This window comes from Globicephala melas, chromosome 2, assembly GCF_963455315.2.
Source record: "Globicephala melas chromosome 2, mGloMel1.2, whole genome shotgun sequence".
Taxonomy (NCBI): Eukaryota; Metazoa; Chordata; class Mammalia; order Artiodactyla; family Delphinidae; genus Globicephala; species Globicephala melas.
This window is the reverse complement of record NC_083315.2, coordinates 152,877,869-152,902,428: the sequence shown is the minus strand read 5'-3', so window position 1 is coordinate 152,902,428 and position 24,560 is coordinate 152,877,869. Positions and strand designations below refer to the sequence as shown.

Here is a 24,560-nt window from a genome sequence, read left to right as displayed (position 1 = left end):
AAGTAAAAATCTGGGACCCCCTTCTCCCTCCATCATGTGCCAGAATGTTCAATGTGACTATTAATTGGTTTGGGAGTCTTGGAATGAAGTTTTCCCAAGTAGGCTGTGTGGAGTTCAGTCTGCAGCCAGAGCTAATAGCCTTTCGCCCCAGGAAACAGAAGATACTGTGTCCATAGCTCTTCCCCCTAAACCCAACTCTCCCACAGCAACTACCTCCGGTGTCTTGCGGGTCTTACCGAGAAAAGATACCCAACGAGGGATCAAAATAGCCCAAAGCGAATAGAAGAGATGGGCCCATCTGTGCGTTCTTCCTGGGGTGCAGCGTGGAGACATTCTGGAGCCACTGAGGCATGGAAAGCCAGACGGGCCGAGCAAACATCAATACTGCCAGCATGCTAGAAGCTAATGGACCGAGAGAGCGCCTCCAACAGGCCCCGACCACATCCATCGGAAGCTGCAGGAGCCTTCCCAGCCCTTCCTACTCTTGAACTGCTAAAGCATGAAGCCCTCACACAATCAAGGGCACGGCCCATCCTGCAAAGTGGGACGATCAGATGCCTGGTACACAGGACCCGCTGCTGGGACTAAGTCCCCTGGTTTCAGTTCTGCGACATTTGCAATTTAAAATGGGGGAGAGAGGAGGGAATAGACGCATCCTCACTACCCACTTTACACTATCTTTAGGGAAACGGGAAGGCATTTCTTTAGGCTATTGATCTTGTTTTATGCAGATCTGCTTGACCCTTAGCAGCTGTGATTTTTTTCCCCTTCATATTTTACGGGTGAGTTTTCCCTGCTTACTCTAAAACTCAACTGTGTGTGGAGAGAACGGGTATTTTCTAAAAGCCTGAAATGCATGTTTGTGATTGATTAGACATAATGACAATTACCAGGATCAACAGGCTTCAAGTCACCAACAATAAATTCTGGTACCTGTCCCAGCATCCATCCTCACCTCAAACTTTGCACTGCTCCAAACCAACCCAGTGTTAGTTACTACAGAGTTTATTTACTGTATTACGCATCAAGAGAATAAGGAAATATGCTGTGTGTCTGCCTTCTACAGACAGAGGTGTCAGTCCATAGCCACGAGATGATCTGAACCCTACAGAAAGAACTATTATTAAAATATACATATTGTATTTAGCTATTAAGAAATTGACTGCCTATCATCTGCTCTGAAGAGATTCCTCTGGAGACCACACACACACACACACACGAACCAAAGGGGAAAAAAAAGAGGGAGAGAGAGAAGAAATTGTATACATATACAGCATAGAGATTCTTCCTGCAGAAAAGTGCTGATCCAAACCTGCCCAGAGGAAATGAGTTCTTTTTAAACACAAAAAATGCAATCAGGGATAATCAGCAAGTTAACAACACACTTGCAAACACCCTGGTCCCTAGAAAGGAAGAATGCCGGCTTCCAAGGCAAATTCTGAGAACAGAACAGATCCTTTGGGTGAAGGAGAAAACAAGTGATCATGTCAGCATCTTCAGGCAGAACTTTCTCCAAAGCCAAGAAGCTTTGGAACTGCAGTCAGCTCCAGGAGGGACCTGCTTGTGATAAGTGCTTCAGTAACCACAGTCGCAAAGTGGCTTTGTGGGTTGGTGTTGCCTCTACCCCTCTTCCCCAACCCTTCTTCCAGTGGGTTCAATGGGGAAAAACAGAAGCCAAAAAAGGATGAGATGCATGTCTTGCATCTCCCTCTCCTGCAGCCCACCCACAGGAAGGGAGGTATGATGTCCAGCCCAAAAAAGGAAAGAAGCACTCGAGGTAGCCCATACTTGACCTACAAGGAGGCTCCCAACAAGATCCCCAAAGTGTCCTAGTATCCAGCATGTATCACCTGTGAAATAAACTTTGTTTTTATTTTTTTAAAAAATTTGTAATACCTACTAGTTGCTAAAATTCATATCAACCACAACCTGCTTTAGGGATTGGGAAGTTCTGGGAAAGTTTGAGGAACACCTGCAGACACTGTTTTTAATTACAAATCCCAAGGCAGTGGGGCATCACCTGAATGAAGAGATCATGGGAGTCACCACTAAGACACTCACCTGGCTGCACCTACCTGACTTCCCTTGACCTGTTGGTTTCCAACTTTAGCTGCACAATGGAATCACCTGGGGAGCTTTAAAAATATACAAATGCTTGAACCCCGCCCCCTAGAGATTCTGATTGAATTGGTCTGGGGTGTGGCCTGAGAGTCTTTTTTTTTTTTTTTTTGCGGTACGTGGGCCTCTCACTGTTGTGGCCTCTCCCATTGCGAAGCACAGGCTCCGGATGCGCAGGCTCAGCGGCCATGGCTCACGGGCCCAGCCGCTCCGCGGCATGTGGGATCTTCCCGGACTGGGGCACGAACCTGTGTCCCCTGCATCGGCAGGCGGACCCTCAACCACTGCGCCACCAGGGAAGGCCCTGAGAGTCTTTTAATTCCCCCAGGTGATCCTAACAGGCTACCAAGGCTGAGAGCCACATTCCACCACATCCATGAAGAGACCAGCAGGGGACGGTGACACAAACATCTCTAAACAAACAGAGGGCTTAACTCTAAAAGGATAGGAGGGGATGTAACTTCCTTGCGTCTTCCTCATCCCAACCTCCCAACACACACACCCATATGGTCACTCTGTCACTTCAACAGGTATTGAAACCTAGGCCTTCAGTGAGTCCAGGAATGTGGAATCTAAGTATTTGTTAAAGTAAAGTCTAGACCACTTTTCTCCTAATCCCAAAGTCAGAATTTGGTGAAAAAGGTGAGGGCAGTCTAAGTCTCTGGGCATAAATCCCTCCTTCCCTCCCCCTGGGAAGTTGTAGTTGAACTTGGGAGGTTCTCCAAGGCCAGGCTGAGTATTGCCACCTCCCCTGGGGGCTTGGCTGGACAGTGCTCCTGTCTGTGCCTTCTCGCACCAGGAGAGGAGAGGACAGGAAAGAGGAAGCACAGGTGGAAAATCCTAGTGCTGGAACAAGGAGGCGAGAAGTCCCATCCCCAGATGCCCTGTCCACCTGGTAGACACCTTCCATAAGATTGCAGGAGGAGGGGCACAGCTGCAGGGCTGGATTTACAGCAGGGCCAAGTGTGGACCTGCAGTCCATCCCCGCATTTTTCTCTGCACAGGCATTCCTTATGTTAGGGACGATAAGGAAGAAGTGATGGGGAGTTTCCCATCTATCCCCAAGGGCCCAATTCTCAAGGGATCAGGAGGGACGGAGATAACCACTTTGCCCATTTCTGTCTGACTTCTCACCTTGGGCTCATCCTGCTAAGCTGCACTGCGGTGGAAGGAACTCAGCTGGGACACACATCTGTAGTCTACTCTATCTAGCTTTTTGAGTACAGCCAAATATTTGCGTAAGGAGCCCATGGTTGAGTAGTCAGGATTCTCTGCTGCTGAATTCTGATGGATTTTCCATTGAGAGCAAGCAAAGGATTTCTACCACCTCCTCAGGGAAAGGGACGCAATAATCTGACATGCAGCTAAAGATGCACTTCAATGATAGAGCTGGTTTCCGTCAGGGGTCTTGGTCCTTACCCAACCCAAGTGGGCCTCTAGCGATAGAGGAATAGGGAAGAGGGCCTTACCTTCTGAGCAGAGCTTGCCACCATAGCCGGTGGTAGAACAGTCACAGGTGGGGTGGCCATCCAGGAGGAAGCAGATCCCACCATTTTCACAGGGACGCTCACCACAGGGTCCCTCGGCATCCAACAGGACACCCTGGCTCCCCAGAAGCTGAGGCTCTGAGTTGCCATACTTGAGATCCAGGATTAATCCCTTGAAGCCGGCCATGGCCTGTACTCCATCAAGGGTCAGGGCAGAAGGTCGTATGTCTGCGGGGACTCCGCCGAGGAACAAGTCACTGACCACATCCATGTAGGGCCGCTGGGGCTGCAGCTCCCCAGACTGGCCCTCACCATCAAGCACCAGCACGGTACGCAGGCGGTCACGGCTCACCATGAGGAAGTGCCAACTGCTGTCGTTCACCTGTTTGTTGGACAGCACGGCGGTCTCGGCACAGTCCATGCTGAAGCGGAGCTTCACGTGGCCATCCACCAGGGAGAGGCAGAGGAAGTCACAAACGCCGCCGTCGTCCAGGTAGAGGAGCAGCCCCGTGGAAACATTGGTCTTGAACTGGAAGCTCAGGTCACTGCGCGTGCTGGCATCCCAGCGGAGGTAGCGTGCCCACTGGTTAGGAAGGCCCATGAACTCAAGGCCCAGGCAGAGTCCCAGCAGGGACCCCAGCAGGACGCTCACCTTCAGGGTGAAGAAAACCGAGTGCATGGTGAAGCTCATCGTGGCTGCCGGGATCAAGCCCCGGAGGGGCAGACAGGCAGAGAACAGCCCTCGGGGGAAAATCCCCCTTTGCAGTAGAAGGGAGGGAGGAAGAGGAGATGGGTGGGGGACAGAGAACACACAAGGGGAAGGAGGCACACGCACAAAGATCAAGAGAGGGAGGAAGGAGGAAAGTGAACAAGACAGCCGCAGACGTGCTGCGGGCACACGAGCAAGAAACTCAATGAAGAGGGGAAAGACAGGGCAGCAGTAGAGGAGGACAGTCAGGTTGAGAAAGTGAGGGTGCAAAGTGTCTTTCTCCAAGAAAAGATCTCAGCTATCCATGTGGATCCGGAGGCCTTGATTCAAGGAGGAGAAAGTGCACGGCGGGTGGAAGCCTTCAACAATGCCGTCCTCCCGGTGGACCCCCAAACACCCCAGCCAGGGAGGCCGGGGAGAGGGCTGGGGTCAGGGGGGCCGTGATGGAGGAGAAGCTAGCAGTGAGGTGAGTCAGGTGAAAGGTAGAAACAGGACAAGGAACAGTCCTGAAGGTCTGCCTCCTAGCAGCAGGGGGCTGCGGGGAAGGGAGCAGCTGGAAGCTGAGTGTTCAGGCAGAGCAGGGCCGGGGGCAGAGTGGAAGCAGGCTCAGACTTCATGGTGCAGGCCAGAGGCAGTCCTGCCCATGACCTGCCTCCCAGGACTCCAGAGAAAAGACCTGCAGGACGAAGGGGAGGGTGGGGGAGAAGGAAACAAAGATTAGGGCCACGTGTCAGGAAAAGACTGCATCCCATTTCACAAATATTGATGGAGTGCTGACTGCGAGCCAGGCTAGTCTAATGATTCCCACAGTGCTTGGTGCTCCAAACGGAAGGGAGGGCCCGGGGTCTTCCAGAGCCACATCAGGACCCCAAGCTCAGTTCCTAATGGTGCACTCAGTTTTTCGTGTGCAAAAATAGTATAAAACCCCCAAAGCCATATCAGTACACCTTTACAATATTCATATCACAGGGTCACTTAGACAAAATTTATTTTTAACATAAGTGCTAACATTTTATACACTCAAATACACACATACAATTTTAACTCGTTTACCTATTAAAAGACATGAACATGAAAATGACATTCTTTTTTTTTTAGATTTTTCTTTTTCAGTTTGACAATCCAGTGTTTGGTGTAGGCACCCTAAGACAGACCCTCACCTTTAAATTTTTGAGAGAAATATTTATAGGAATCAGTGAAAATAAATCAGAAGGTGAGTAATGAGCAAAAAACACTCATCTCTTAACTAAATGTTGGGGGAAAGGTCTTATTGAAAAAAATACGTGCTTTGAGCCTTAAAAAAAAAGAGGCTGAGTGAATCTTAGCTCTTGTATGTGGAATTTTGAGAAAATGTCTTAATCTATTTGAGTTTCTATTTTCTCATTTATAAAGTAGAGAAAATAAAAGACTTTTTCCAAGGTTGGAGAGAAGATTCAATGAGATCATGTATTGGAAGATTCTAGCATGAGGCTACATACATAGTAGGTGAACAATAAACACTACCTTCTCTCCTTCCTTATTTCTAGGTAGGAAGGGACGAGAAGAAGTGTCTGTACGTGTGAGTGTGCACATGTCTGTGAAGTGGGGATAGCATATTAAGACACATTTTTTTAATTAAAAAAACTGCAGAATGGACAACAAGTGAACAGTTAAGGAATGTCACAGACCTAGCGCATATCATGCGTGTTTTATACTGATTGGAAATGCACCAGCACCCAGTCAAGGGGGTGATCTGGTCACATAGCGGAGTGGAGACTTCTGTGTTCACATGAAAGCAATGAGTGCAATTTCCAAGAGCTATGCAAGTTGCTGCCTATTAATAGGCATGTTTGATAATTCACCATGGTCTCTGTCAGACCACTGTCCACTATTTTTATAATGAGCACATTAGCAAAGCTAGTTATTACCCCTGCTTTGGAGAGGCAAACACCGTTCCTTAAGCAGGAACAAACACCTGTTTCCCCTGAGTAAGCAAGCCCAACCAAAAAGAGGCTGATGAAATCCATCATGAGGGAAGCCTCTGTTGTATAAAAGGTCTTGTCCATGCAGTGTTTCCCAAAGTGTGGCATGGGCACCTCCAGGGGTGCAAGGGATGCTTACTAGAACATGGGCACAGCAGTGTGGAGGTGCCAACTCATGCGGAATGTGAGAACCAACTATTAAAATTTCAGAAATTTTTGAGCTGGTTGATGACACTTTGGTAGCATGAAATCAACTATGCTAGGAATATTTACAGCACAGAAATAGGCAAACATCACAAATCAGAGTCTGAGAAGATGAGATTTAAGGAAAGTCTTCAGAGAGGGTGAGAGAATTAGCCACAGAAATATCTGGGGAGAATGTTCCAGAAGTAATAGTCAGTGCAAAGGCCTTAAGCCTGGAGCAGGCTGGTATGTTTGAAGAACAGCAAGGAGGCTGGTGCTCTTGGAGTGGAGTGAGTGGAAGACATGAAGCCAGAGGTGAGGTGGGTATCAGGCAGCTAGAGAATGAGTGATAACCTAGTCTCTAAGAACGTGATCGTTGTACGAGGTGAGTTATGCCAACCAAGGCAAAAGGCAACATCCCAGGGGAGAGAGGAGATGCTTGTCCCCAAAGAGGGCTTCTTCTGGTCTAACATCTGCCATGTCTACGTATTTTTTTCATCAAATTTTTGAAAAGGGGCCACTTTCAGGGAATGTGCTCAGAGGACAGCAGCTGCCCTGCCCCCTCCCCCTATCGTGCATCTGATCTAGAAGAGCGGGGAGCAAGGCAGGCATGAGCACGAAGCCTCTCCAGAGGAGTTTCCCAAGCCAGGAAATGTTAATGAGCTGGGAATGTAAAAATCATGTGGCATGTGATGGAGCCCACGGCGTGTGAGCCCCAGAGGCCTGGGCAAGTGTTTTCTCAGTGACGCCACCCTGGCTGCTGCACCTCCCTCTCCACTCGCTGTCCTGCCCGTTTAGACCAAGGCGTGCAGCTCAAGCAAGGCCCAGGATCAGATGGCTAAAGCCAGTGGGACCCTCAGTGGGAGGCAAGGACATTCAGATGGAGGGCTCAGTGATCTGGATGAGCAGGGAGACGGGAATCCCTCTAAGTGGATACATAGCTCCAGAAGCTTTCAGACTGGTCTAGATGTCAGCTCACCTCTGGGCCCCTGCAAGTCTCTTATGTGTCTGCAGAAATTAAATGACTTGCTCAATTCAATCTAACTACTTCTTGAGCTCCGATCTTTTCCAGCCACTCCTGGATCTAAGCAGAGTAAGACACGGTTCTCGCCTTCAGGGGCAACATGAAGTAGTGGGGGAAAGTGTACTTTAGAGACATAAAGCAGAGCGATAAAGAGTCCAGGCACTGGAAGCTCCGTGGGACGCAACCTGGGGGCACGGACTGCTTCACCATGGTGCTGCCACAGGGCCTTGGCATGGAGTGGGAGCTCAGGAAACATGTACAGGAAGAATGAACAGTAAAAACAGAAGCTGAAGAGCATCGCTGAGGATCATCTGACTTCTGTCCCACGCGGTGGCCTCCACACCACCCCGCTTTGTACAATGACGGCAATCCTGCGCCTCCACACTTCCCTGGATGCCCACCTCAGATGACTCCTCAGGACAAAGCAGCACATGTCTGGTGATCTGGGGTAACCCACGAGTTAAGAACTAAGCTGCCCAGGACCACTTGCTGTGAGGAGGATCATGGGAATTTACCCAGCCTGCTTAGGGGTGACCACTCTATCCCGCCTGCTGAGCCTCCTCCATCAGATTGGCAGTCCTCCCCTCCAGCCCAGACCAGCACTGGAGATACTGACGTTCCCCTGCCTGCATCTTGGGGAGTCAAAAAGGCTAACCGAGGAAAACCAAGCTTTCTCTCCCACAGGCGCCAGGTAGAATCTGATTTCAGGACTGGTAACATCAGAATTGGGTTAATCTACACTTGACACCCTATGGTCTGCCCACATTCTCTCCTAAAGCCCTTCCATTTCTTTCTTGGACTGTGGACATTTCCGTGGCCTCTAGAAAATTGCCACAGTGGCCCAGCCAAAAGCTAGAGACGACCTTACATTTAATATCACAGGCCTCGAGCCAGCTGCCCCAGGCATTTACCCTTTGGCCTTCTCTAACCCTCTGGCAGGGCTGTGCGAGGCTCAAGAAATGGGAAAATGGGAGCCAGGGAGTGCTCTCTACCGGGTAGGCCAACTGCTACCCTCTCCTGAGCCACAGGAGGACGCAGGCAGCCGCACATGCAGGTGGTTTGCTCCAGGGCCCACATGGAGGGCCCAGACTGGTGCAGAAGCTCAAAATGCTTGTCTACTGTGTGAGAATCCAGCAGGAGAGGGAAAGTGAGTGACATTATCTAATTGCCAGCTAATTTACATAATTATTAAATGGCATACTCCTTATGGGGGGTTCACATCTTTGCAAACGTCTCACGATCCAGCTCCTTAGGAGGCAGCGGGGCCCTCACACAACTCCAACACATGGGCTATTTGCCATCGGCACAGCTCAGGAGATCTGGCTGCCATGTGCCTTTCCACCTCCCCCCCTACAGCTCCTCTGTTCCCTTGACAGACTCAGAGGAGAAAGGGGCCTGTGTCTAGAACCACAGTCATTGGGAACGATGATTACTGTCCTCAGTGCCTCAGACTGGGCTTGCCAGTTCTTCCTCTAGAACAGCGGTCCCTAACCTTTTGGCACCAGGGACTGGTTTCATGGAAGACAATTTTTCCACAGACCGGGGCAGGGGGGATGGTTTTGGGATGATTCAAGCGCATTACATTTATTGTGCACTTTATTTCTATTATTATTACATTGTAATATGTAATGAAATAATTATACAACTCACCGTAATGCAGAATCAGTGGGAGCCCTGAGCTCGTTGTCACTTGCCACCCACTGATAGGGTTTTGATATGAGTCTGCAAGTGACTGATTTATTATGGTCTCTGTGCAGTCAGACCTCTCTGCTAACAATCATCTGTAGTTGCAGCCGCTCCCCAGCACTAGCGTCACCGCCTCAGCTCCACCTCAGATCATCAAGCGTTAGATTTTCACAAGGAGCACGCAACCTAGATCCCTCGCATGCGCAGTTCACAGTAGGGCTCCCGCTCCTATGAGAATCTAATGCTGCCCCCGATCTGACAGGAGGCGGAGCTCAGGCGGTAATGCGAGCGAAGGGGAGCGGCTGTAAATACAGATGAAGCTTCGCTTGCTGGCCCGCTGCTCACCTCCTGCTGTGTGGCCTGGTTCCTAATAGGCCACGGATTGGTCTGTGGTCCAGGGTTTGGGGACCCCCTGCTCTGGAACTTCTCATCAGCATCCTTCTTATGTCCCTCATCAGGACCAGAAAGTCCCTATAATGGCTCTCTGATGGTTCTACTGGCCTCCCTTTCACCATACCCCTTGCCCCCCTTTGAAGGTAAAATGATTTTCACCACCAATCTGAGTCCAGGTCATTTAGGTGGGCTTCATCCCAACCCCAGATCTTGTGACCCAATTTAGCCAATTAGGACATTCCAATCTCCTGCCATAGTGATTAGTTTAAAGATGGGTCTGTCAACCAAACTGAGTCAAACTGGAGTTCACTCTGGAACTTTTTCTGGAATTATTGGCAGAAGGGCCCTCTTTTTTTTACCTCATTGTCAAACAACTATAGTGAAATCCAGAATTGATAAGAGATACCATTGTTACTATTCAAGATAATCTTGTCTAATAATGAAGACAACAAAGAAGTAGACCCAAAAGATGGACAGAGATGGATTTCTAGCGATGTTTTAGCACCTAAATGTCGCCAGACCTGAAGCCCAATGGATCCTGGGACTTTCATTACATGAACCAAAACTTTCTTTTTTCTCCTTGCTTTAGTAAGTTTTAGTTGGGTTGTGACCAAGAGTCCTGACTGATATACTCCTAATACTAAACCTTAAAAAAATACTGTCATTGGGTTTCCCTGGTGGCGCAGTGGTTGAGAGTCCGCCTGCCGATGCAGGGGACACGGGTTCGTGCCCCAGTCCGGGAAGATCCCACATGCTGTGGAGCAGCTGGGCCCGTGAGCCATGGCCGCTGAGCCTGCGCGTCCGGAGCCTGCGCTCCGCAATGGGAGAGGCCACAACAGTGAGAGGCCTGCGTACAGCAAAAAAAAAAAAAAAAAAAAAATACTGTCATTGACACATCAACAGAAGCTTTCCTTTCATATGGCCACTCATACCTGGCAGGACTCCCTGTGACTTGAGAGACATGTCAGATGTCGCACCCCTACCACCAATGCTCTACACCCCTCTTGCCCATGTCCCTGGGCATGCTCTATCCCCAGGTGCTTTGGAGGGGGATGCAGGCTCATCCTTGCACAACAGGCTCAGAGATTCACTCTGTCACCTAAACTATGCCCCTCTTGACACTACACCACTAGGGCAGCCCCTCACACTCAGTACTCTCTATCTTAACTCAACAGCAAAGGCTCTACTGCAGGCAGGGGTGGTGGGGGTGGGGGGGTGGGAGGGTGAAGGCATGAATTCTCTCTGAAATATGAAAGTAGTTCAGGGTAGGGATGCAGAGCATGGGCTTCGGCATCAGGCAGGGCTGTATTTAAACCCAGACTGTCATTACTATAGCTATTTAGCCTTGGGCAACTCTCTGAGTCTTTGATTCATCTGAGAGAGAGAGAAAGAGAGAGAGGGAATGATAATACCTATCTCATAGGGTAGTTTTGGACTTTATTAACTTTCAAAATGCACAGAGGTACAACTACTTTTGGAAAACTGCATGGCAATAGCTACTAAAGCTAAATATTTTTGTCCCATGACTCCATAATTCCCCTCCTAGGTATACACCAGCAGAAATGCTTACCTATGTCCAACCCAAGACATGCACAAAAATCTTCATAACAACATTAGTCCTAATAGCCAAAACCTAGAAAATAACCCAATGTCCATCTGCGGTAGAATGGAATAGAAAACTGTCATCTATTCATGCAAAATGCCATACAGCACTGAGAATGATTGGTCTTCAGAGAGCCACATGGATGCATCTCACAGAAGAGCACATATTCTTTCTTTTTTTTTTTTTGCGGTACGCGGGCCTCTCACTGTTGCGGCCTCTCCCGTTGCGGAGCACAGGCTCCGGACGCGCAGGCTCAGTGGCCATGGCTCACGGGCCCAGCCGCTCTGCGGCACGTGGGATCTTCCCGGACTGGGGCACGAACCCGTGTCCCCTGCATCGGCAGGTGGACTCTCAACCACTGCGCCACCAGGGAAGCCCTTCTTTTTTTTTTTTTAACATCTTTATTGGAGTGTAATTGCTGTACAATGGTGTGTCAGTTTCTGCTTTATAACAAACTGAATCAGCTATACATATACATATATCTCCATATCTCCTCCCTCTTGCGTCTCCCTCCCACCCTCCCTATCCCACCCCTCTAGGTGGTCACAAAGCACGGAGCTGATCTCCCTGTGCTATGCGGCTGCTTCCCACTAGCTATCTGTTTTACATTTGGTGGTGTATATATGTCCATGCCACTCTCTCACTTAGTCCCAGCTTACCCTTCCCCCTCCCTGTGTCAGTCTCTAAGGTCCAAACAGAACACAGGCTTTAGAGTAAGTGCCCATTTCAGGGAGGTTAAACCCCTGGGCTCTGGAGCCAGATCTCCTGAGTGCAAATCCCAGATGTACCACTAGCTACCTGTGTAACCTGGAGCAAGTCACTTATCTTCTCTGAGCCTCAGCTGCCTCATCTGTAAAATGGAGTTAATAGTGAGTTACCATGGAAGGGCACTTAATAAGGGTAAAGCCCTTAGACAGCAGTGCTCGGCACAGGTAAGTACCGAGTGAATGCTAGCTACCGCTGCTGCCGCTGCCGCTACTTGCCCTTGATGCTTGTATCTCCTCCTAGCAGCATGGCTGACGTTGGTGCCTCAACTGGCCTGCTCGGGGAGAGTAACATGGACAGATGCACATCTTTTAAACTTCATCCCAATGACACAGACAATGGTAAGAGTCACATCTGAGTCTTCGTGTGAGGAACCTTTGGAGGTACAGGGGTGTTTGGACATACAGAGGCAACTCGACAGTAGCAAGAGCAGTATCTTCAGGGGCCTGAGGCAGTCTTAAATTGGAAGGGAGATCCCACAGGCTCTCTCAAGGACAGAGTTTCTGTCTAGTGAATGGAAGTTCTAGAAAGAGTATTTGTGTCTTTATCTTACACACAGACCACCTTCAGATGAAGTGGGCTACCCCGTCACTGGAGATATCCCAGAAGAGACTAGAAACCCTTTGGCGTTGCATGTCCAGTACTAAATAGGTCTTTGCATGAAGTGCAATAGAGTCCAGAAGAACAAAAGATGACTCTGGCCCAGTGTGGTCAGGGAAGAATTCTCAGTGGAGGGGGAACTTAATGGAAACTTGAAGGATACGAGGCATAGGCAACTGGGGAAAAGTCTGCTGTGGGGAAAAGACCGCTAGACCGGAGTCAGAACGAGGCTCTGTCTTTCCAACTATGGGTCAAGTGACCTTATGGGAAACTCTATGATCTATCCAATTTTTATTTCTTCTCTTGTAAATTAGGGAAAACAATGAATCCACCTTCCAGGATGTCGTGAACACCTAAGGAGGTAAAAGACTACACAACATAAGGTGATAATCATGCCTTCTTATCGTCATGCCTGACAATCCTTTAAGGTTCATACTAAAAGCAACTCATGGCATTAGTCTCTGCCCCTCCTATCACTTTTACTCCATCCTAAGGGTGTCCTGAGTTTTCTAGTGTGCAAAACGCAACCACGACAAACGCTTCCCCGCAGATGACAGAACTCAGGCCTTGCAAGGTGCCGACAGGCTTTCCAGCATCCTAGGTGCAGCTAGGAGCTCAAGAGGCTGTGGTCATTCCCTCATTCATCCTCCTCCCTCCCCCGTCCCCTCCTCTCCCAGACAGCGGGCCTCCCAGTCCGGAGTTCCAAGCCATGGGCTGGGAAGCCATCTGGCTGCTGGGAGAGTTAATAATTTATAGTGAAGATAATCACCCTTCAAGATCCTCGCCTCTTGGGACCATTAAAAAGGATTCCATTGAGAGTCAGTGAGTTCTTTACATGAGGGGACAGGGAGAAGGGGAGAGGGGAGGGCCGGATGCGGGGAGGAAACGGGGAAGAGAAAGGGAGGGAAAAATCAACTAGGTGCTCAGCTGACCTTCCACCTAACTGAGGTAGGGGGAGAGGGAAATTATTCAGTTCAGGAAGACAATCTTATCCAGCTTGCGCAGCACCAGCCCAGAAAGAGTGCAATTTACGGTCTTTTCTCCTAGCCAACTCTCTCTACACAAAGAGAAAAAAATCAAACATGCAAGAGATGCAGAGAGAGATGCAGACAAGAGGAAACAAGCCTGCCCAGCAGTCATGTCTGGGGCTGCTGGGATGGCTCTCTCTGTTCTCTTTCCAGGGCACAGTAAGACCCCCACTGTGCTAACTACTCCCATTACTTGACAAATTCTCCATTAACAAGCAAGCGGTGCCAGAGCTGACGGGGGTAAAGCAGAAGGACTCACCGGGGCTCTGCACAGACTCGAGATGCGCAGACCCAGACCCGTGAGTCCCCAGCTTCATTACGGGGCAAACGCAGGGCCTGACACAGCCCATCTGTGGGGTGCACCTTGGAGGCGTGAGGTGCAGGCTACGCTTCCTGCAGTGTGATGCGATGGCTGAGGGTAGAGGAGCACGTGCGGGCAGGGACAGGGAATGCCATCTCTAGGAAGGATTACAGCGGGAGTGTGGACTGAGCCTGGGGGTCTGGGGCAGGCTGAGGGCAGCCTCTAAGAAGGAGGCAGAGCTGATCAGTGTGTTCAGGACCAAGGCAATGGCACCTTGGTCCTCCCGTGATTTTGGAAAGCCGCACTGTTCTCCCAGCACACACATCTTATAAAAGAGAAGCGGCACCCACAGCAAGCACTCCTATCACACGCACTCTGTGCAAGGCATACACCAAGTATCTTACACTCTAAGAAGTAGTAACTATTATTATTCCTATTTTATAGATGAGTAAACTGAGACCCCCCAAGAGATCAAATAATTTTCGCAGAGTCACACAGCTAATAAGGGGCAAAACCAGGTCTGGCTCCAAACTCCATGCCGCGGCTCTGCCATCTCCTCTTCTCCACACTCAGGCTGCCCAGGGTTCCCTGACTCTGTGTCAGGACATTCCAGTCCTGGCCCAGAGAGCCAAGATCTCAAAGGGGAGTGCTCTGGCTACACTCTGATCAATTTAACTATACCAATGATTCCCTCTCCCCAGACCATGTACCAGCCTCCTAACAGGTCTCCCTGCTTCCATCCTTGCCCCTTATGGGATATCTTCTACACAGTAGTCAGAGTGACCTTGTAAAGTGGACGTCATTATTTCCTTATTCAAAATCCTCCAATAATTTCTCTACATACTCAGAAATCCAACATCCTCCCTGTGGCCTACAAGACCCTACATGGTCTGGTCCCCAGGCCACCTCTCCAATCTCATCTACTACTTCTCATCTCCTTACTTACTGGGCCTCAGACATGCTGCCTCTTTGGAGTTTGCAGAATTCACCGAGTACAGTTTAACCTCAGAGCCTTTGCGTGGGCTGTTCCCACTGCCTGGACTGCCCTTCCCCAAACCTTCTCACGTTTCACTCCCTCTCCTCCAGATCTCCACTCCAGCATCTCCTCTTTCTAAAATAGCTTTGGGGTACCAGTTAGCACTCTCCAGTCTTCTCACCTTCCGTCTTTGTGGGGAAACTGTGTGCCTCCTTATCTTCCCATCCTATCTGTTGCCTGGGAATTGAAAAGGAGATGCAGGTACTGCCAAGAAACAACCAGACCTTAGCGCCGACCCTTCCCAGGAAGTCATCGCCTGAGAGAGGGAGGTGGCCAGAGGAAAGGGATCTAAATCAGAAAAGTGTTTTTGTCAGATGAGCATCCCTGTCAGTGGCTGAGGAGGCCTGGGCAGGGCACAATGACCCGATGACCACATCTGTTGCAACACCCCCAGATCCCACTGGTCACTGTCCCCACTGCCAATTCCCACAGACTATGAATTGTTGCCAACCCTCATAGTCTGTCCTGCAGAGAGGCATAAACATGTGAGGGAGAAAGAGAAGAAAGGAAGACAGTGGCAAGGAAAAGACACAGCTAGGGGGCACTCTTGGGACTCTCCCAGATCAGGGCAAGTTATTAGCAGCTTACAAGCTTTGCAGGAATGTGGGTATGGTGCCTGGCACACAGTGAGTCATAGATAAATGTTTGCTGAGATAAATGTTTGCTGACTCAACTAATGTGAGGAAGCAAATGGAAGTTAGAAGAATTCAAGGGAGAGACTTCTGGGTCAGACCACTGGCAGACCAGGTCTAGTATCTCATTCCCGACAATATAATAGGTACTGCTGCCGCCCCGCACCCCCGAAGATGAAGAACGTCAGAGATGGAGAAGACAGTGAAGATCACCTGATTCAAACCCTTCATTCTAGGCGGGGGAGGGAGGAAGGACCCTGGGGATGGTCAAGCTAGTGTCCAAGATCTCACAACTGGGCAGTGCCGAAGTGACACTAGACCCCAGGGATCTGGACCCTTTGTCCAGGGATCTTTCCATGAGACCAGTGGCTTTCCTTTCTTAGGTCACTGAGACACTTATTTCTTCCAAAAGAAGAAGTAATGCATCAAAACCCAAAATATGACAGTGAAAAGCAGAGCTGCTCTGTAGAAGTGGGAGGTGAAAGCTCCCTTTCCCCCACCTTGACTTCCAGAGTGGTTCTCAAGATTGTATCATCAAAACCTCTAGAGTCCTAAAGGGCAGTTTCAAAACCACTGTACCATACCAGCCTCAACACAGAAAGGGCTATTGCTCAGATCTCCTACTTTCCCCTCCAAAAGCTACAAAGAGACTGTCATTTACACAAATCTCTCTTGAACAGATTTGCCTCTTCATGAGTACTAGCTTGGGACTGAGTCTTACAACCTTTGCGTCTCTTACAGTTGCTAGCATCCGTGAATACTCATGAGAGGGACACATTCCTTGAGTTTGCCACCCTCTGCATGAAATGGGTCTGCCTATTATTTGTCCTGAGTTTCTCCCCAGTCAATTTCAAGCAGTGTCCCTGCCCTCTGCCCTGGTATTCTGAGGTTTGGTTAAGAGCTAGACTCTGAAGTCAGACAGAACCAGATTCTGATCCCAGCTCACCACTTAGGAGCTGTGTAAACTTCGGCAGGTACTTAATTCCTCCGAACCTCAGGGTTCTCATCTGTAAAACAGGAGAGGTAATACTAGTACCTAAAGGTCTGCTGTGAGGATTCAGGGGCAGTGGGGGTGTGCACATAAAGGTCCTAGCAGAAACTGGCCCGCAGCAAGCATTCAATGACTGTTAGCCGTTACCATCACCATCATTGCTATTTCTCTGCTGGCCTTATGCACATAATAATTCTGGTGTTAATGACCAAACTTCTTCACCTCTCTCTATCTCTAGGCACTTTACCATCTAACATCACTGCACCCAACCCTTGACACCAAGCTCAGACATGTGACTGGCTTTGGCGGAATGGGATGTTAGCAAACATGACATGAGCAGAGGCTTGGAAAGTAATTTTACCTTTTCTTATGGCTCACCCTTGCTCCTCTGCCATGAGACCATGCCTAAGCTCACCTCCTAGAGGATGAGGCATGTAAAAGGGAAGTGAGTCATCGCAGAGAGCCCCAATCCCGAGGCAGCTAAGGAAGCAACGCCCAAGTTCTTAGCTCCAGATTTACTGTGAGCCCTTAACATGGAAACTCCAAGCCTATGAACCCCATGATATGGTCCAGCCTCAACAGCTTCAGTGTCACTGCCTTTTCTGAAGGACACCACCACAGAGAAGCAAAAGGTGGGAGCCTTGTGAGAGCAGAAGCTAGGTGGTGTGTAAAGTCAGTGGATCGGCACAGCTTCTGTACGCTGGGAGCAGAGGATGTAAAACCAGCAATACACATGGAAACCGCCATACGTGACATGCATGGAGCAAACAAACAGGTACTAAGTCCCTATAGCAACGACCTCATAAGGTTCATTATAAGTAGTATGCACTAATGTGTGTAGAGTACCTCAGAGTTTACAAAACACTCTCATCTTACCTTCATAGTGACAAGATGTCAATTTTTTCAACTCTCTTTTACATATGAAGAAAGTGAAGCTCAGAGAGAGAACGTGGTTTGTTCAGGTTCACAGAACCAGTAAGTGATGTAACTGAATCTTAAATTCAGGCCCTTGAACAGTAAGTCCTATGTTTCTATCATTATGTCACACTGATTAGCATTAGATCATTATTTCTGGGATCTGTTAGATAAGGAAGGTGAATACATGAATCCTCCCTTCACATGTCCGCAGTACACTTCATAATCAATCATAGAAACTTTCTATTAAGCCAGATGGAGCCTCAGACTCCCTCTCAAACCAACGGTCAAAGCATATACTACCCATACATCAATCACACCCTAACATTTGAAGTGAAACCTCTGGGCTTACCCTGCAGTAATTAAACACATCGGATGGCACTCAATGGACTCAGCTATGCCAGACTTTGTCTTATAACAGATAGTGACTTATTACCTAACGACAAACTTTCCATCTAGGTTACCAATCCAAAGTTTGCAATCATTCAAACACAGTTTTCATTATCCTCAAAAGGTAGAAAGTTCCCATGACATCTTTCTCTACAAAGTTCTAGGTTTAACTTAATAGTAAAAATATCTTGAAGTTTCTAAAATAAAAAATCAGTGTCACTTTCAAACTCATGGCTCAAAATATTAACTAGTCTATCAACATGACTTCAACTTTAGGGCTCATTGAATAATTCTGTAATATTTAAGGTCTTTTGTTTATGATACATTATTATATAATCAGGACTACCTGTAATTTTGCATTAATTTTCCCAATTTACTTATTAGTACCCATTTATATCTTAGCTTTAAAAAATGTGCTATGTTTGAAAGGTAACAAAATTACACCTCTTCTGTAAAATATCCTATAACTCCATCTCTCTAAGCCAGAATGGGTTTTTGTTATTCTAAACTAAGGAAGTCTTTTTATAAACAGAAAGGTGAGTGCCTAAGAGACGGTGACCAGAGGGAGCTAAGAAGTCACAATCTTCACTTCATTCAACACAACTCACACTTATTCATTCATTCAACAAACCCCCAATAAATACCTGCTACTTACCAGGCACCACGTAAGGGCCTGACTCCCAAAGATCCCAGCCACTTAGGGAGTGAGGGGAGATAAACGTGCAAGCAACAGTCATAATGGGAGGTGATGGTACTTTAATAAAAATGTACAACTGTTACATGAGCACAAAAGATGGAGCCAATGACTAGCCAAGAGGGAGAAGAAGACTTTTGAGCTGCACTTCAAAGAATGAGGGTTTTTGCTAGACCAAGCCATGGGGGTGGTATGCCAGCAGAGGGAAAGGCATGAATGAAGGCAGGGAAAAGTTAAAGATCGTGGGATACTCAGGAAGTAATCAGAAGTTCTATTTGGCTGGAATGTAGGGTGGGTGGGAGGTAAGAGTGGGGAAAAATGTAAAGCTCGAGAGCCGTGCTGGAGGCAGAGTTCCAAAGGGCTTGGATGCCAAGCTCAAGAGACCTTGGGGACCCACTGAGAGACTTTAAACAGAGGGAATGATGGGATAAAGTCTGCATTTTAGATAGTGTGGGAACTAGTTTTAAAAGGAATACATGAGGACACAGAGAAACCAATTAAGAGGTCATTGCTCTTATCCAGAAGACAGGGAAAGATCCTGAACTTGATCCCTATACCTAGTTCTTAACCATCCATGGCCATACCCCACATACCTGAACAGCCAGGTTGATCCAATACCCGAGACCACATCCTATCCATGTAGATAATCCAAAAGAGGGAGAAAGTAGCTAATAGTCCATGTTCTAGACTCCGTGCTTTCCCTTGGAACTGCCTGATTTTCAGAATTCCTGACTCTATCTTGACATGTCCAGACCTCTCAACCTCTGGTCACATGCCTACACAACCAAGTGCTTTTGTCCTCAAGCCTCCAGATAGATAGTTATTTGATGCCTCAAATCCTCCCTGGGGTGCAGGGTGCTCAGGGGTGAGCCAGGGCTGCTCTAGGAATAGTGGACCAAAATAGAAGCTTAGCAGGTACGACTCAATTCTGAAACCTGAATACCCACCTCCAACGTCATCAGGACAAAGGATGACCACATGTCTGAACCCACTAGGTGCTCTAAAAGGAAGCCAACCCCATCCTGAGCACAGAAAAAGAAAAAAAGAACACATTAAGTCTGGTGAAAGTGTGCCTATGAAGGTGGGATAGGGATGGCCTTCAGAAGAAATTCTACAAGGATTAGTCCACCAGAATTAGCCTAAACCCACATTCCCTAAAGTGTGCTCCTTAGAAAACCAATCCTATGAGATGCTCTAAAAACAAAAAGAAAAAGAAAGAAAAGTCTTCATGGTCAAATACGTTTCAGAAACATTGCTATTGACAGAACATTCATATATAGAAGCCTGATACCCAATGTGATGGTATTAGGAGGTAGGGCCTTTAGGAGGTGATTGGACATAAAGGTGGAGCCCTCACAAATGGGATTAGGGCCCTTATAAGGAGAGACACGAGAGAGCTTGCTTCCCCCCCTCTCTCTGCTCTCTGTCATGTGAGGATACAAGAAGACAGCCATCTGCAAATCAGGAAGTGGTTCCTTCCCAGAAACCAGATCTGCCTGTACCTTGATCCGAGACTTCCCAGCCTCCAGAACTGTGAGAAATAAATGTTTGCTGTTGAAGCCACCCACTCTACAGTATATTTATTATAGCAGCCTGAGCTGACTTAGACAGACATCAAACTGTTTCCCCCTTTTTAGAGATTTGCAATGAACAGTAGAATATTAAAGGCTCCAAGGAGCCTTGTAGGAAAGAAATGTGAATGAATCTGGTTGAGCTTCCCCTTTTGAAGATGGGCAAACTGAGGCTTGAAACATTTCTTCATAGCTCTTCATTGTTAGTTACTGTTCCCTAAGCTGCAAGTGAAGATAAGCGACCATCTGGCAAGGACCATGCCTTACTCTCTATGAATGCCCAGAGCCTGGTCAACTGCTTGATATTCAAGAGGTCCCTGAATATTTGTTGACTGATGTGGACAAAAGAAAATTTGGAGTTCTTTTGAGTGGAGATCAGTACGCAAGCCTTAGATATTTTATCATTCTCTCATTCATCCACTCAAAAATATTTATTGAGCACCTATTATGTTCTGTGTGTGCTGCTAGCCCTGGGAAAAGAGCTATGAATAAGACAGGCCCAGCCTTTACCCTCAGTGAGCTTACAGCCTCATCAGGGAGGGAAGATCAAGAACGCTTGAAAGGTAGTGACAGGCTCTGCAAAGATAAAGTATAGGTTTGAGGTGCTCCAGCCCCCTCCATCTTTCTCCTAGAGTCTCTCTTTCCAAGGATGGCTGTTATTTCTATTACTGTATCACCATTAAAATAGTTTCCTTCCCACACTCACCCTCTTGCTTCCTTATTTGTAGTACAAAAAAAAAAAAAGGAAAAAGAAAAAGGAAAAAAGAAAATTTCCCAACACACTGTCAGAGTAAAAGTAATTGTGAAATCCCAAGTATATATGGAGCTGTGACTGCCTCTCCATGGAAACATCTCCTCCCCAGGAAGCATCTGCCCTTCTCAGTTAGTCAGAAAGAGCCAGCACACAGAGCCCCATTCAAGGCAACGTGGGGGCTGGTCTCTACAACACCTTCCCCAAATAATAAGGCTCCCAGAGAGTTTACCTTGGGTCAGCCCAAGCTCCTCTAGCAGCTGTGTGTGTGTGTGTGTGTGTGTGTGTGTGTGTGTGTGTGTGTGTGTGTGTGTGTGTGTGTGTGTGTGTGTGTGTGTGTGTGTGTGTGTGTGTGTGTGTGTGTGTGTGTGTGTGTGTGTGTGTGTGTGTGTGTGTGTGTGTGTTCTGCCCATTTTATTCCTGAGGCTTGGACTTCCCCACTCAGGCAGTTGCTCTCCGACCCTGGGTAGCCAGCTGTGCCTCTTTTGAACTCTTCCCTCTGTGGCCTCTGGAATTCTTGTTGTTCATACTTGACTTCTCACAACACAAAAGACTGTATCTTCTCTAATCGAATGATTTCTTTGCCAAACACTCTTAGGTGGGGCCACTTCTATCTCAGGGTGGGAGCTGAGTAGACAATGTCCTTTCTTCCCACCCTTGTTCCTCCATTGTCGTTCAAGGGTCCTATGCCATCTGCAACCCCATCCTCTCTCTATCCTCATAGCGCTTATCTACTACCTGTGGTCAATTAGGTTATTGTTTAAAAATATTCACTTACCAACCCAACTACCTCCATGGGTAGAGTGTACTTCCCCACCCCTTGACTTTAGCCAAAGAAATGTTAGCAGGCATGACACAACCAAAGGTTTGCAAACTGCTTGTTCTTTTACACCTCTGCCATCATGATGAGAAGAGCAGCCTGAGCTAGCCTGCCAGTCTCAAGAGGTGAATGACCAGAGCCATTTCAGCCAGCCCCCTCAACCATGACCAACCCAGATCAACCAGATCCCATACAACCTGCAGACGCAAAATCAACAGAATTAGCCAGATGAGTCTGGCCCAAATCTACGATCTCCAGATGTGGAGCTAAATCAGTGTGTGCTATATGTTAAATGCCAGCAAGATTTTTATAGTTATTTGTTAGGCAGTAAAAACTGACCAATACATCATCCCAAGATTACTCTGTCACATTTGCTGAGACATTTAACTGGCCAACAGTTCCCTCCTGCACCCTGACTCCTACCACTGTGTACAATTCCCATGTGCACAGTGCCCTAGATTCATAGCCCTTGTTCTCTTCTGCTCCATAACTTTCACCTTCATCCTTACCCCCTTCATCCTTACCCCCTTCATACCCACCTGGACTTTGACCTCATCCGGAACTACTTCTCCACCAAACACCTATCTCAGAAAAATCTTATTTCTATCTCGCATCCTGTCCTAATCCTCTTCTTTAAACTTATAGAGCCACAGCACCCCGATCTCTTCACTCTCACAGTATATCGCCCCTTCCTCACCGCCTTCGCTTAACATCTTACCTAGAAGTTCATGGCCAGTCATTCCCTCACCCCTTGGACTCCCAACACATCCACACCAACAGTCCTCCCACTTGAGGAAATCTAAGCACACACTTCCCTTGCCCTTGAGCAACTGATCAGTACCAGAAACCAACAGCCCATCCGTGTCATTGAGCTCAACTACAATTCTGTCCCTGTCACCCTCAGTGACTCAGCAAGCCTTAAACTTTTTCCCAATCTTCTCCCTTCTACAGCTCTTCTAAACCCTTTCCACCTTCTTCACTAAGCAGGTGCTACAGGGGCTCCTGTGTTACTGAGAAAAATGGAGGCCTTTAGTCATGAAGGCCTGTAATCCCCTACCCTTCAGCTACACTTTGCTCCTTCCCGTCTCGATGAAATCTGGTCCTGTCAAGACTGCCTCCTCGTCAGTGCTTTCTCCCAGCCATCCCACCTCCCAGGAGCTTCTTCTATCAATACTTCCCTCTCTTCTGTACCCTCTCCACTCCCTTCCCACCTACCCACTGCTCAGCAGCATTCTAGTAATCTGAAAATGAAACAAAAATCTTCCCTCTTCCCCCACCTTTGAGATAATCTCTGTAATTCTTTTCTCCATTAAAACTCAAAATCTCTATTCCTCCCATTCTGTCCTAATCCTCTGCATTCTGGCTTCTGTCTCCCATGTGTCCCCGACTCACAAAGCTCTTCTCAAGGTTACCAGTGGCTCTGGGAATACCCGGACCAGAGCTTCTTCTCCACTCCCACCCTCTGAGGACTTCTGGCTGCTTTTGAGCCTGTTGGACCCCCTTTTATGAATCTCCTGCCTCTATCCTCCACTTCCTTCTCTGAAAACCACTCTTTCAAAGCCACTTCACCTTTGAAAGTCACTCTCAGTGCAGTTGCTGCTCTTCTCCCCTCCTCCTCTGGATGTCAGTGTCCCAAGGTCTCATAAACTACCCACTTCTGATCCAGGATGTCACGCAGGCAACTCAGACATAACTAAAACCAAATTCATTATTTCCCTCCTTCTCATCCTCCCTTAACAGTTTCTCCTGATTTTTTATCTTTCTTAATATCATCATCCATTCACTAAACCCAGCTAGCAACCAGGGCGTTATCCCATTAGCCTCATCTCACAACTCCACATCCCATCAGCCTTCACATGTTCTGATGCCGTCTCTCAAATCTCCCTCATTTCCTTCTCTCTCTCCTGTCATCTTTCCGTATCCCTCTCTCCTCCTTCCCTTCCTCCCCACCCACCCCACTCACTCAGTTCAGGCACATCTCTCTCATTTGGATTATTTCATAATCCTAATAACTGACCTTTGTATTTCCAGCTTCTTCCTACTCCCAACTCTCCTTATACACTGCTTCCAAGCCAGAATTAACTTTCTAAAACTCACATTTAAACATAGCACTCCCATGCTTCTAAAGAAATTCCAAAGCCTCCGTTGTTGCCAAAAGGAAAGAGTCCAATCTCCGTAGAATCAGACTCCAGGATCAACTAACATTTTTGAAATCTTACCAGATACCAAGCACTGTTCTCATTTTATTCCTACAGAAACCCACTGATATGTCATTACTTCAATTTTAGGGATCGGGAAAATTGAGATTACAAGGCTAAGTAACTTGCTCAAGGTCACATAGCTAGGAATTAGCTAAGATCAAACACAAGCCTTCTTACTCAAATCGGGGTGCTTTCCATTGAGTCCTTTAGTGATTAGCCTTTGAGATTAATAACTTGGACTTTGGCTGCATGATAGTCTATGTATAGCTGATGGAGCTCCTCAAAAGTGGCCTCCCTCTTCCAAATTTGTCACCCTATTCAATTTCCTCTGGAAACCAAAATTTGAGTGGACCTCACTTTAATCCTGGGTTTTCTGGTCCTACCAACCTTAAACTAGAGCTGTGACACAATTTCATTTTCCCACCAGCTGGTCAAGGGCTCCTGTGACCTTTGATTATTGTTATATTCTAGGAAGATTAAGTTCTTGGAGAGAATTAACATCCCAGATAATGGGCCTGCTTTCCAACCAGGACTGGGGGAATCTAGTCTTGGGTTTTCAGACTTACAGATATTGTGGAGGAATAAAACCTGATCCTCCCCAAAAAAGAGAGCTAGCCTAATATGGAACATAGAGTTATCAATATTTTATTTCATCATGTAAAGACTTTTTTTTTTTTTTTTTTTTTTTTTGCGGTACGCGG

General features: G+C 47.6%; 1 protein-coding gene across 15 annotated transcripts in view; it reads right to left on the bottom strand.

The window, feature by feature from the left end:
- Positions 1 to 24,560, bottom strand: part of NRXN3 (neurexin 3) — a 1,711,975-nt gene that overhangs the window by 1,640,244 nt on the left and 47,171 nt on the right. For all 15 annotated transcript variants that reach the window (XM_060295131.1, XM_060295132.1, XM_060295124.1 and 12 more), the window contains exon 2: positions 3,588 to 4,990. In XM_060295131.1, the coding sequence (XP_060151114.1) occupies positions 3,588 to 4,296 (709 nt within the window). In that variant the 5' untranslated portion in view covers positions 4,297 to 4,990. The remainder of the gene's footprint in view (positions 1 to 3,587; positions 4,991 to 24,560) is intronic.